At 45.2% G+C, this 14,493-nt stretch overlaps 1 protein-coding gene and 1 long non-coding RNA gene across 2 annotated transcripts; one reads left to right on the top strand and one right to left on the bottom strand.

Annotated features, from left to right (window-relative positions):
• Positions 1-251: 251 nt before the first annotated feature.
• On the bottom strand, positions 252-8,055 carry LOC311310181 (WD repeat and FYVE domain-containing protein 3-like; the record flags this gene model as incomplete). The annotated part of the gene is made up of 8 exons (XM_084439605.1): positions 252-635; positions 1,218-1,415; positions 2,001-2,112; positions 2,821-3,102; positions 3,449-3,595; positions 3,802-3,892; positions 5,066-5,225; positions 8,033-8,055. The coding sequence occupies 8 exons, from the start codon at positions 8,053-8,055 to the stop codon at positions 515-517; spliced, it is 1,134 nt and encodes a 377-aa protein (XP_084295731.1). The 3' UTR covers positions 252-514.
• Positions 8,056-8,811: 756 nt separating this feature from the next.
• LOC311310010 lies at positions 8,812-10,891 on the top strand. Its single transcript, XR_014630485.1, has 4 exons — positions 8,812-8,866; positions 9,531-10,199; positions 10,518-10,673; positions 10,787-10,891. It is a non-coding gene; the product is annotated as an uncharacterized lncRNA (long non-coding RNA).
• The last annotated feature ends 3,602 nt before the right edge of the window (positions 10,892-14,493 follow it).

Raw genomic sequence — 14,493 nt, 5'->3', positions numbered from 1 at the left:
AGGTCATTAACAAACCCTAGATCTTTGAGGTCATTAACGAACCCTAGATCTCTGAGGTCATTAACAAACCCTAGATCTTTGAGGTCATTAACGAACCCTAGATCTCTGAGGTCATTAACAAACCCTAGATCTTTGAGGTCATTAACGAACCCTAGATCTCTGAGGTCATTAACAAACCCTAGATCTTTGAGGTCATTAACGAACCCTAGAGTTCCTCTTATGTCTTCTTCCCTTCTCTACCTGTCCCCTCTGCTTCTCTGTGGCCAAAGTTATGGACCAAATGACACTCTGCAATCGGATGATCCCTTTTAGTCTATGTCAGTGCGTTACATGTGGTTACTGTGTGTTTGCGTGTGTTTGTGTGTGTGCGGTGTATTTGTATAAAGGTACGCAGGGAAGGGTGGGGAGTGTTTGGGGGCGTGTTGAGAGAAAGAGAGCGGGGAAGAGAGAGCGGGCCAGGAGGGCGGGGCGACTCGGCCCCCTGCTGGGGAATGACGTCACGCCGCCGCGGCCCTCAGTTCTTGCAGCCGTCCTCGGCGCTCCTCTCGTGCTGCAGGTTGTAGAAACAGTTCTGACACACTCTCACCGGCGAGGAGATCTTCAGACGCTTGATCTCTGACTGGAACCGACTGCACCTGAGAGAGGTAGAGGAAGAGAGACAAAGACGAGAAAGAGAGACAGAAAGACGAGAGAGAGAGAGAGGAAGATTCACAGTGGTTAGACCCTCAGTTTCACGGTCACACTAGCTAGAACAGAAACCTAACAACAGGAGCGCAGATATCCATACTCTGTGTGAACACTTACACTGAACACTAATACTGAACATGGTCAAACTGAACACGGTCACACAGAACACTGTCAAGGTGCATACACACCGCCCCAACCAACGCCAAGCAACACCAGCCAACAATCACGCTGGATTGGTGTGCCGGGTTTGTTGGTGACAGTTGCCGTCGGTTGGATGGATTTAGAATTTTAAACCGCCAACATTCCAACAACCAACTGCCAACTTTAGAACGGCGGGTGTCAGGAGACTCTGGACACGCTGTGCTTACTGGACACGCTGTGCTTACTGGACACGCTGTGCTTACTGGACACGCTGTGCTTACTGGACACGCTGTGCTTACTGGACACGCTGTGCTTACTGGACACGCTGTGCTTACTGGACACGCTGTGCTTACTGGACACGCTGTGCTTACTGGACACGCTGTGCTTACTTCTGGCAGAACAGCTGGCCACAGTTCCGGCAGTGGTGGCGTCTCTCGGTGAGGGAGAAGCGCACGGCGCAGCCAGAGCAGCTGTCCACCACCTCGTCCTTCACCCAGTGGTCAGCCGCAGAGCGACCCGGCTGGTCACTCACCGACCAGCTGAACACACGGCCACGCCCGTCCCCCACCAGGATCTTACTGTGGTCCCTGTCAACACACAAAACACCAGGATCTAACGCTCAGCCCTGAGGCAGGGAAATATCATCATGTACATCTACTACTATCCAGTTGTTCTATAAAAAGATAGTCAGTCAGTATATACTGAAAAAGGTCACTCAGTTGGCAAATCATATTGATGAAATGTGATGGATTATTACCATTCATATTAAAATTCATAATACAATTCATATTAAAATTCATAATACAATCTGTTAAACATAATCCTACCTACATCCAAGTTAGCAACAGTCACCAAGACGCATTATTTTAATGTTTATGCAAACAAAAAGCACATAGTGCTGCTAATTATTATTTGTGGTTTTCAATATAAAACTTGGTGAAATTAATTCAGTCTGTATCAGTAATTTCTGAACACTCTCAGCACATTTGAACAATATCATGATAATACTGATAACTGTGATCATTTAGTTCACTATAATGGTGTGAAAATTGTCATACCGTTACAGTACATCTCTAGTACATGCGCACACACAGACAGGAAATACACACACACACACACACACACATACACACACAGACAGGAAACACACACACACACACACACACACGTACTTGGAGATGGCCAGGGAGGTGATTTCGGCGGGGTGGGCGTTGTCCTTGCGGTCGAACGCTGTGTGCATAGTGAGTTTGCTCCGGAAGACCAGCTGGCGCTCCCATCTGTAGCCTGCTCCAGAGAGAACACACACACACACACACACACGCACACACACACGCAACACACACACGCAACACACACATACACACACACGCAACACACACACACACACACACACATACACAACACAAATATGTACAGTACACACACAAACATACACGTCAGAACAAGCAAGCAAGCACACATACGATGGAAACAGACACTATTCCCTGAAACACAACAAACTTTCCGTGTATTTCCTCTCCATACTGTACGTGCCCCAGCAGTCACAGGTCTAACGAGGAGAAGCTACAGTCTGTTCTCTACAGTTCTACTTCTATAATGAGCGCTGGAGATGGCCCATACCTCGTGTACCTTAGCAAAGTGTTTAGCGTTTTGAGTCCACTGTGCAAAGCTAAAGTGAACATAGATAATACCGAGCGAGACACTTTGTTTCATGCTGTTCCAGCGCTGGAGAAGCAGGTCTGGCTGCAACCTATTATCATTCTGAGAAAGAGGACATTGGGTATTTGTTTGAACCAATCACAATCATCTCGGGCAGGCGCTAAGCTTAAAAAAAATAAAAAAATAAGTGTCGGGGGATTGAATCTGATTGGCGGCGCTGGAATTGAGCCGAGCCAATGAGAGGCTTATCTCAAAAACCTCCATGATCCGCTGAGCCAGACTGTGGTTAGAGCCAGACTGGGGTCGGGGCCGCCAGGGTCAGGGGTCACCTACCTGCTCTCAGCTGGTTATAGGGCCGTGCCTCCATGGTGGTGGGCTGGAGGGGGGGCTGAGCGGCGGCGGCCCCCGGGGGGCCCTGCCCCTGGGCGGGGTGGGGAGGGTGAGGGGGGGGGTGGGGGTGCGGGCCGGCGCTGGCGCCAGGCTTGGTCTGGCCCTCCGAGTAGTTGACAAACACGAAGCCGTCCTTCTCGTCCAGGCTGAGGGCGTCAGACCAGCGCCGCGAGTCGTCCGAGCCGCTGTCCACCGACCACGAGGCCCCGGCGCGACCCGCTGGACCTGCGGGGGCCATGAAGCTTGATTAGAACAACGTCAGGATAACGTCAGGATAACGTCAGGATAACCATCCCAGGATAACGTCGGCATAACCATCCCTGTTGCAAGGACTCAATTATTCACGCGGTTCAACGTAAATGAAACGAAACACTAAGACCTGTCATTTTATTGTAATACTTGCCGGTTCCACACTCTTTTCCAACTGAACACACCCCTCTAACTCTGAGTCTGTCAGCGTTAGGATGATGGACTGAGATGAACAGTTGAAGTGACATGAACTGGAGGTGAACTGGTTGGTTAGAGTTTAACTGGAGGTGAACTGGGTGGGTCAGGAGGGTCGGAGGGTCACCTTTGGGTCGGTGCACGGCGCTGCCCGGCTGGCTGCCTGTTCCCGTGGAGACGCGGGGGAGGGGCTTGGGCTCCTGGCTCAGGCTGGGCTCGTCCCCGTCCGACTCGCTGCTGTCCTCGTCGCCGTTGTGGCTCTCACTCCCCTCGGCTGGACACACCAGGCGTGTGTGTGTGTGTGTGTGTTGGGGGGGGGGGGGGGGGGGGGCAGGAGGGGGGCATTGTTAGGCCGGACTCATAGTCGACACAAACTACATAAGCGCAAGCCACTGAGCTGGTGGTCATCGGAGGGGCCAGGAGATGTTCCTCTGGTGTGAACACGTGATTTGTAACCGTCACTCAGCCTGGATGACTCACCCAGCTTGTCCTCACAGCAGTCTGGCACATCCGGCTCCACCGGCTCAGGAGCAGGGGTTTCTGGGACTTGTAGGAACTCCATCCTCCAGAACTACAGGGAACAGCAGGTATAATGTTGGCGTACAGCTCCATAAAACCCCCAAAACAGTAAAACAGACATCAGAATAGTGTGAAATAAATCAGCATTTACTTCTCAATTATTTCAGAGAATGAACGTTTTAGACGGAGCGTCACACTCTGATCATCTCATTAACTCAAAACACCTGCAAAGTTTTCCTATGTGGTTAAATTGTATCTCAGTTTGGTTCAGTATGGGGAAGACTGCAGATTTGACAGCTGTCCAGAAGACCATCATTGACCCTCCAGAAGATTGGTGAGCTAAGGAGGCTGGCTGTTCACAGTGTGCAGTATGTCAGAGCACTAACTCTCATGTCAGAGCACTAACTCTCATGTCAGAGCACTAACTCTCATGTCAGAGCACTAACTCTCATGTCAAGAGCACTAACTCTCATGTCAAGAGCACTAACTCTCATGTCAGAGCACTATCTCTCATGTCAGAGCACTATCTCTCATGTCAGAGCACTAACTCTCATGTCAGAGCACTTACTCTCATGTCAAGAGCACTAACTCTCATGTCAAGAGCACTAACTCTCATGTCAAGAGCACTTACTCTCATGTCAGAGCACTAACTCTCATGTCAAGAGCACTAACTCTCATGTCAGAGCACTAACTCTCATGTCAGAGCACTAACTCTCATGTCAGAGCACTAACTCTCATGTCAAGAGCACTAACTCTCATGTCAAGAGCACTATCTCTCATGTCAGAGCACTAACTCTCATGTCAAGAGCACTAACTCTCATGTCAGAGCACTAACTCTCATGTCAGAGCACTAACTCTCATGTCAGAGCACTCTCTCATGTCAGAGCACTAACTCATTTCTTTCCCTCAAAACATCTCGTTAAGCCAAATTAATTTCTATACATCTCAAGTTCTACTTGCTTTTACCCATGCGTCCACCGCGCATCTCCTGCGGTTCTTGGGTTGGCTGCGCTTTGGCTGCGCGCGTACGCAGGAATCAACACACCGCAGAATAAGCTGCTAGCGTAGTTAACGCCAATTCCTTCGTTTACATGTATTGGTAAACAGCAAGTATACTGCAGGCTTTAATCACACGGCTCAAACACTAGAGAGATATCACCCTGACATCCACCGCCCTGACGGCAAACCTCCGAGGCCTCAACCCGGGAAAGCGAACGCGGGTTACCCTGACGACGCCGTCGGAGTGACCGGTGACGTTCTGCGTGTCCCACTCGTTCATCTCGGAGACGCAGCAGCAGAGGATCTGCTGGCTCCGCCCAGTGAAGGTGTTGGCGCTGGCGATGGGACTGCCGTTGATGCTCCACAGTGAGTCTGATAGTGACACCCTGTTAGAGAGGAGAGCACCAAGCAAAGTAGCCAAGAGGAGGAGAGAAGAAGCAGAGACACAGCTGTGTGCAGGGCCAAGCAGAGGAGAAGAGAGGAGGAGGGGAGAGGAGAGGGGCAGGGGAAAAGCAGTGAAGAGGAGAGAAGAGACACAGACATGTGCAGGACCAAGCAGAGGAGAAGAGAGGAGGAGGGGAGAGGAGAGGGGCAGGGGAAAAGCAGTGAAGAGGAGAGAAGAGACACAGACATGTGCAGGACCAAGCAGAGGAGAAGAGAGGATGAGAGAAGCAGAGAGGAGTAGTGGAGGAGCACAGATGTGTGCAGCTGAAGAAGATAGAGGTAGGTATTACGAGCCAAACTCTCCATGTGACTGTCTCTTGGACAGCTGAGTGGCCTGGTGTTGAGTATTTCATGCTAACCTTTTTAATTTTGGGATTTCCAGAAATAATCTCTGCTACTGCAAAATATATTACACACAGCTATCGCTCCATATGGCAATCTCCATTAGGCCTACCTCAGGGTGGTCTTCAGCAAGGCTCCGAACCGGTTCAAGGAACGGAAACGAAAACCGAAAACGAACGGTATTTTACGAGGAACAGAAACAGGAACGAAAACGAAATGGTCTTTAATTGTTCCAGAACAGAAACGTTAATTTGAAATCTTTAAAACCGGTTAATAACGTTATTTTTTCGTTCTTTGTAGTAGGCCTATATAACTTAAAAATAATTGTAAAAAAGAAGAAAGCTGAGCCTTTTATGGCCGAATAGGCTAAATTAAATTAATTACATTTGTAGCCTACATCTTGTCCTGTTTTTGTAATGTAGCCTAGGCCCCTAAATCTGTTATTTCACAGTCAGGATCTTAAATGCTTGCTTAGCGAAATGAAGAGATTTAGATATTACAACAACACACAACATGCATAGCCTAGTTCCGACTAGGGATGTGCGCAGCGACTATTTTCACTGATGACTAGACGGTGGTTTTGTAACCGATTACATGACTAGTCTAAAAACAGGATTCCCAAGTTTCTACAACAAGTGCTATTTAGAAAAATTGAGGATGTTTCTCAAACTCTGCAAGCTAAGATGCATGACTATTCTTGATGTTTCCCAACCACTCAGCGGCAGCCAATTTGCACGCGTTGCGCAGGGCTGTCACACACTCTCCTTTGTTTTCCAGTGCAAAACAGTAGTTCAGCCTGTCCTTACAGCTTATTACTTAGCAAAGATATCAATGTGATTTATTTTGTTTAATTGAAGAAGAGTAGGCTAGCCTATAGCCTGTAATGTTTCAGTAGGCTAAAACTAGATTTCACATAAAGACCGCGGATGTCAGAGAGGGCAATAACGTTCGAAGGCAAATTTATTCCAACATTGGTCCACAAAGAATGATGCAAATAATAAAGTGAAAGAAATAATAGCCTACTGTGCAAATATAATGTTTTATATGGACCTGCCTACTGTGCAAATATAATGTTTTATATGGACCTGCGTGTCTGCAATAAAGTTCCTCTATCTTTATAACCAACATTCAGCGGAAGCCAATTTTCACTCGTTGCGCATCTCGCTCCAAGTATGGTTTGGCTATTTAAAACACGGAGTACAGTTGCTTGGATGTATACTAGTATGCATAAACCTATGTTTTGCGAATTTAATGGTCTGCCTCCTTCAGAGTTCAACTCGGCAATTAGGCTGTGAAAGCGAGCGCGCCTCTTGGAATCTAGTCATAGCCTATTGTTGCACAGATTTCTGTCACGTCTTGACTTTCACAAACCAAATGATTAGGCTACATTAATTAATATGAGCACACTTTAGTGACAATGTGCCGTACAACCCTGATCATTGAATAGCATAAGTTCAATTACTATAATATTAAAGACCGCGGATGTCAGACGATAGGCTACGTATTACGCGTATAGGCGCCAAATCCGGAGCTCCCATACAAAAGGAACGCAGCATAAACAATAGGGATTGTGCAGATGAATGAATGAGGTGACTAATTATTTATAAATAACATAAAACATTACAAAACGAAATAAAAACAAACAATAGGCCTACAGGCGCAGAATAAAATAGCTTGCAGCAACAGTACAAGAAAATATTTGTACAAGAAATTCTGTAGGCCTATAGAGTCTTAATAGGCTAACACCCCCGGAACGGTGAACGGAACGTTATTTTTCGTTCTTAACCGGTTCAGGAACGCTATGTTGGTGGCGGAACACGAGAACGGAAACGTTAAATATTCTGGTTCTGCTCGGAGCGAACCGATTGAAAAATAATTTCGTTTTTAAGCCCTGGTCTTCAGTGACCCTTTCTAGAATCTTCCCTGCCGCACTTGCCATGTCATTTCCTCCACTTCCTGACATACCTTCTGTGTAATTTCCTAAATGAGCTATGGGCCGTCATATTATATACATTTCGTTTTCGCTTATAATGTGTTCACACCAAAAGCGTTGCCGCGCGGTGAGTTTACATAGAAAGTCAATACAATTCACGCGAATTGGGTGGCGGTCAAACTGGGTGGCGCGTTAAGCATTTTTCAACTTTTGGCGGTGGATTTGCGCAGTAACCCCACACATCACCGCTGGATCCAGCGGCGAGACCAGGGCGAACCGCGCGGAATGAACGACGCGCCGCTCCCCGGTGTGAACACGGCGTTATAAAAGAAGGAGCTCACTTCTGCTCGTGGACAAGTGATGACATTCTCCAGGTAGAAAAAAGACCGCCAGCTTGTCTTTATTATCTCTCTGCTGCATAGCGATCTTTTCATTGACATGTCTGCTGTGTGCATCCTCTTGGTCCTGGCTTACCATACCTTGTTCTTAAGATGCATCGTATGCCTCACATTCGTCACATTTCTCTTTCAAACATATTTCCCTTTAATATGCTAGTCTGACTACTTTTGGTGTACACTGTAAAAAGTGAACATGGGCTGTCATTCATGTAAGGAGTGATTTCAATTTGAACTGACCCAATATAACTATGTTTCTGTCTTTTCTTTGGTTTAAGTATTGTTATCACTTTCATTCAATTTAAATCAAGGCCTCATTGGTTTAAAGTGCTTAACTGACTTTGAATCAAACAGCAAATTTCCACTCAAACGTTGCATGTCACGTGATTAGTGACGTAGCCAAAGTTCAAGTTCCATTTTTCCGCCATCTTCCTTTCTCGCATGAAGTGGCAAGACACCACGGGAGAGATGAGCAAAATAAATCGGTAAAAAATATAACATGACTGTTGAACAGCTAATATGTTTACATTACATTTACACGCAGATGGGATTTTGATTTGACTAATAACTGTTAAATGAACTTAACGTCATCATTTATCACACAACGTCGTCGATCCTTTCTTAGCTAACGTTGGCTCGCTAACGTGAGACCGTTATTCTAGCGAGCTGATGTCTCTTCGTTGTCCGTGAATGCTACAGTCAGGGATGTTATTCACTTGATGATTATGTTCGCCGTAGAACATATAGACGGTGAATGTGTGGGAAAGACGGTGTTAACATGTGTTTCAATGGAAAACACTGGAGTCTTTTTTATGTATGTTACTTTGCTATTATTAATAAATGGCTCCCTTTCTTGTAGGCCTGCCTGAGGTGATTGCACGTATGCACTGTCACAAGCTGCACATTTTAAGGGGTAAGTGGTTTTTCTTGATTTATAGTTGAGTATCAGGTGTAAGGTTGTGTTCATAATTATTATAAGAAAAGTTATTCTTGCTTCATCACCTGTGATGGGGAGTATCATTTTATGCAACTGAATCCAAAGGGGAGTTCGAGGTGTCAAAGCAAATGTGTGTGGTAGTAGAATACATGGGACGTCTTATATATCATTCAAAATATGGTAATCAAAGAAAGAAAAGAATGAAAAGAAAGAAAGAAAAATATGAATTTCAAATAGTCCTCAATTTGCCAAATTTTGTAAATGTGGTGTCTGGTGGCCTTACATTATTATTCATTATTAGTATTCATTAGCAGACAGCACCGTTTGAAGTGATTGGTGACTCATGCTTGGATTTAAAATAAACTGTTTGGTTCAGAATGAATGAACTACTGCAATCACCGCTTATTGCCAAAAGGTGGCGCCAAAGACAATGAAACTCAAATACTTGATTACCAGTTCAAATAAACTTGCCTAATATATATTGCAGAATTGTATCACAATATTATATAATCATGAGGACTCCACAGAAAGATTATATTTTGTAATATATATTCATGAATTGTGTTTTCTATATCACCCCATACCAACAATCCAAATGTAATTTCGGTCTTTTATGCCCCACCCCTCTCCCCCTCTACAGTAATCAACTGAATGTGGAAATGTAAAGACTGTGGTGTCACTAAATCACGAAGATCAGAACTTCTAAAGCATTACAAACTTCAGCATAGGCATTTTGGACGCCGCCATGCTTACCCTTGCAAAGGGAACAAGGTTGAAAGTCAGTCCTAGGATGAAGTCAGACATTCTGGAAAAGGTGTCTGATGAGATCTACAAGTATAAAGCTTACCCAAAAAGCTTAGACTTCTGTGAGGTTTCAGAGGCACTGATCAAGAAGCACCCCTGCTTGGCAGAGCCGGGGTCTTGGAATGGCTGCTATGGGTGGACACAGAGACTTAAAACCAGGATGGGAAACCTCCGTACCCAACTGAAGGGACTTGGATGCCCTGAGCTTGCTGTCAATGCTCTTAAGACCAAAGCTGCAGATGACGCCCATCCAGCAAAAAATGTCAAGCGACCTAAACGTGGTGAGGCCAACCATGTGCCGTCCTATCCAGCTGGCGAGACGGCAGACAATCTTGAGCTGGAGCGGCAGGTACTTTTGAAGGAGGTGAAGAAACGGAACAACGGGAGGATTATCCGAGAAAAAATGGCCAAGACATTTGCCCTTCGTAGACAAGAAATAGTGGAAAAGCAGGCCAGGGTGGAAGAGCTCCAGGAGCGATGGCCAGCGATGTTTCAAGTAGAAGAGGTATGAGTTGAATCACTGTCATATTTTACTACTATATTTTTGTTAGTATGTTGTGCTCTTGTTTTCCTGTGAAATTAGATCCCTGAAAGTCATTTAAGCATTTACAGACAATAGACATTAGACACCAGAACAGGATCACTGGTCACTCTTCAGTAGTCAAAGCTTCAAAGTATTCCTGTGCGAGAATCTGACAGAATCTAGAATCATCTCTCAGCACTATCCAGTCAGGCAAACAACGCTGTATATTTTCCTGCTTTTTTGTTCTATGCCAGTCATATGCATTAACATGTAATGTGTTGTCTGATTTGTATATTTCAGATCAATGCTGAATTCCTATGGATCACAACGGTACCTCTACAAGCAAGATTCTTGTCCAGTTTGGATAAACAGAGCAGTCAGCTTCTCCAGGTCATTAGAAGCAAAGGTGGAGCAGTCGGTGAGAAAACCAGTGACATCCTTAAACCTTTGGATAAGGTATGAAATGCATATGTATTCAATTTCTGATTTCCTTATCAGTTCAGTTCTGTCGGTCAGTGAGTTCAAAGCTGATACATTTATTATCTTTTGATGTGTGTCTCTTGCTACAGAGTGTGGACTTGAACATCAGAAGAGAGTGCCTCCTGAAGTCCCTTGTGTCTCTTGCTACAGAGTGTGGACTTGAACATCAGAAGAGAGTGCCTCCTGAAGTCCCTTGTGTCTCTTGCTACAGAGTGTGGACTTGAACATCAGAAGAGAGTGCCTCCTGAAGTCCCTTGTGTCTCTTGCTACAGAGTGTGGACTTGAACATCAGAAGAGAGTGCCTCCTGAAGTCCCTTGTGTCTCTTGCTACAGAGTGTGGACTTGAACATCAGAAGAGAGTGCCTCCTGAAGTCCCTTGTGTCTCTTGCTACAGAGTGTGGACTTGAACATCAGAAGAGAGTGCCTCCTGAAGTCCCTTGTGTCTCTTGCTACAGAGTGTGGACTTGAACATCAGAAGAGAGTGCCTCCTGAAGTCCCTTGTGTCTCTTGCTACAGAGTGTGGACTTGAACATCAGAAGAGAGTGCCTCCTGAGGTCCCTTGTGATATACCTGGGTGAAGATGTGAGCCACCTGATCAAAGAATACCAGGTTAGTCAGCAAATCATGGCAATGCACTGAGATCAGGCTCTTTTTTCTGTTAGATGTAACGGTTGGCCCTGGGCGTTTGATCAGACTAATAACTATCCAGGAGAATAGCACTGTCTTTCCCTTTTCTTGCTGTCTTTCTCTCAATTCAATGTACTTTATTGACATGCCAGTATATAATCAATATTGCCAAAGCATGTAACAAACGAATCAGCAATTAACCAGCATTCCAAAAAGTTATTCTCATGCCTTTCCATATATCGTGCTCATTTGCCTCCACTGTCCACTTGGCTATCAGTGTGTCTGTTTGAGGAAAAATAAACCAGCAAACTTCTCATATTGATATATTCTTAATATTTGTCATACAACTGCCACCCCCGGGGACAATAAACTAAACTAACTTAATGGTCTGATTTCAGGTCGTCCAAAAGGAAGAGGCGGAGACGGAACTTGAACACGCCACCATGTCCATCTTTGTCTTCCGGGATGGTGATGCTCTCTCCCCTCCAGAAGACATTGGCATTGTCATCGACGGTGTGGAGGTACTAAATGAGTTGTCCTCAGTTGCATCGGCCTGTGCCATGCTATTTGGCCTGATTTATACACTCAACTTGAGCTATCCAGCCGAACTAAAATATGCCTTTGAGACCTTTCAAAAAATCATAATGGATATTGAAAGTAGGCAAATGTCACGAAGGGTACAGAATCTATGTGTTAAGCTGCAGGAGTGAGTGAATACCGAGCTTCCTTTGTGGGAAAATATGTGAACTATAGCTAAAACTGTCACATTGCTAGTTATCCTGAGCCTTAGTAATCACCCTGCCCATGTGAGAATATAGCTGGGTATCTGTAGGTTAAATGCTCACTTTGAACATATTAGTTATCCTGATCCTTAGCAATCATCACAGCAGACATAAATTTTGATTGAACCGTTGCCCATGTGTAGCACGGAGAGAATACCTGTGTATCTGTATAAAATGCTCACTTTGAAGATAGACATTTTACTTGAACATTTTTGGCTAATGTAAAATGTCTTAAATGCAAAGAGAAAACATTGGTGTTATTCAAGTTCTTATACTTGCCAGATTGGTCAGATTTTTTTAAATTTATTATTGTGGCCATGTTTCTTGGTTTTAAAATGGACCATGCGTTTCTTGGGATTTAAATGGCACTAGTTTTAAAAAGGAGACGACTTTTGCCTTGTTAGATGCTGATGTGTTTTATATGGCATGTATGTTGGTGGGCATTCACATTGAGTCTGGTGTTCGTTGATCAGTGGAGGGCAGTGCGGCTGTGTGGGGGTGTCAATACTTTGCCCGTTTTACGAGAGAGAGCTCTGATTTTGAATCCACCCAGCACAAGCTGTCCCTCGCTCTAAATGTGTGCACACAGGGATACAGCTGCTGGTCAGGTAGCTAATATCCTGTCAGAGATTTTGTATGTACGGATGTATGAATGTGTGTGTCTGTGTGGGCAAGTGGTTGTGTGTGTGTCTGGGTAGGTGGAGTATGTGTGTGTATGTGTAGCTGCTTGTGTGTGTTAGTACATGCTTCTGTGTGTGTGTGTGTGTGCATGTATGTGTGTAGGTGGTTGGATGTGTTTGTTAGGTGGTTGTGCGTCTGAGTGAAGGTGGTTGTGCGTCTGATTGAGTGTGTCTGTGTTGGTAGGTGGTTGTGTGTGTCTGTAAGTAGGTGGTGCATGTCTGTGAGTAGGTGGTTGTGTGTGTCTGTGAGTAGGTGGTGCATGTCTGTGAGTAGGTTGTTGTGTGTGTCTGTGAGTAGGTGGTGCATGTCTGTGAGTAGGTGGTGCATGTCTGTGAGTAGGTGGTTGTGTGTGTGTGTGTGTCTGTGAGTAGGTGGTGCATGTCTGTGAGTAGGTGGTTGTGTGTGTCTGTGAGTAGGTGGTGCATGTCTGTGAGTAGGTGGTTGTGTGTGTCTGTGAGTAGGTGGTGCATGTCTGTGAGTAGGTGGTTGTGCATGTCTGTGAGTAGGTGGTTGTGTGTCTGAGTAGGTATTGCATGTCTGTGTGAGTAGGTGGTTGTGTGTGTGTGTGTGTCTGAGTAGGTGCTGCATGTCTGTGAGTAGGTGGTTGTGTGTGTGTGTCTGTGGGTGGTGCATGTCTGTGAGTAGGTGGTTGTGTGTGTGTGTCTGTGGGTGGTGCATGTCTATGTGAGTAGGTGGTTGTGTGTGTGTGTGTCTGTGAGTGAGTAGGTGGTGCATGTATGTGTGTGAGTGAGTTGGTGGTTGTGTGTGTCTGTGTGAGCAGGGGGTTGTGTGCGTGTGCTAAATGCATGCAGCCTAAACGCACTACCACCTAATAAATGAAGGGAGCGCTGGACCCAATGTTAATCCAGCCTTACTGCCACCAATTGTCTCTCAAAATCTGTTCTGAGGGATGAGGAACCTTTTGTTGGATTTTTTTAGGCTTTAAAAAGTATTTAATTTCACATTTAAAAATTATTTAATTTTACATTTACATGTTATTTTTATAAATAAGTCTTATTTTTTTTAATGCATAGATCTTTATATTTTATTTAAAGAATAGCCTAGCTCACCTCAAAACCATTGGTGACAGCGGCTGGTGATTTGGTCCGCAACTCGGCAAACCCCGAAATGCGCTAGAGGGCAAAATAACTAAAAAAACGTTTTTTTTCGTTTTTTGTTTTTTTGTGTATTACCAAAGTTGAAGTTGTGAAGAACCTACTTACTATAACAGACAACAGTTTTAGGTTCACGAAATACGTTTAATTAGTCTGCAAACTAAGCTCGTTTTTAGCTGATTTCGAGCAGGGCTTGGGGGCGGGCAGATCGATTAGCATGATTTGGTTTCATTGGCTATTGCTTTCGGCTATTGCTTCCGGGTTCTCCGCCCCCACCTTTCACCAACACGCCTGTTTACATTCAATTATTTTACTGTCCCAAGTTTAACCATGGATGCTACAGCTTTTGCTAAAGAGAAGACGGGGATGGCATCCAGGGCATGGAAAGAGTTTGAAGAGCAGCTAAAACTCCAGCAGAGCAGGACTCGTTCGTACACAGAGTTTATTCTTGATGACCTGTGATACAGAGATGACTGTATCAACAAAGCAAGTTGCTACCAAGCGAACGACGTACCAGATTCACACCACCGCCAAGCATTCTGCTTTGCTTTGGGGTAAGCTGATCTTTATACTATCTGTGCTGTTTACATT

This window comes from Borostomias antarcticus, assembly GCF_949987555.1.
Source record: "Borostomias antarcticus genome assembly, chromosome: 6".
In the NCBI taxonomy this organism is placed as follows: domain Eukaryota; kingdom Metazoa; phylum Chordata; class Actinopteri; order Stomiiformes; family Stomiidae; genus Borostomias; species Borostomias antarcticus.
This window is presented reverse-complemented; position numbering and strand designations above follow the sequence as displayed.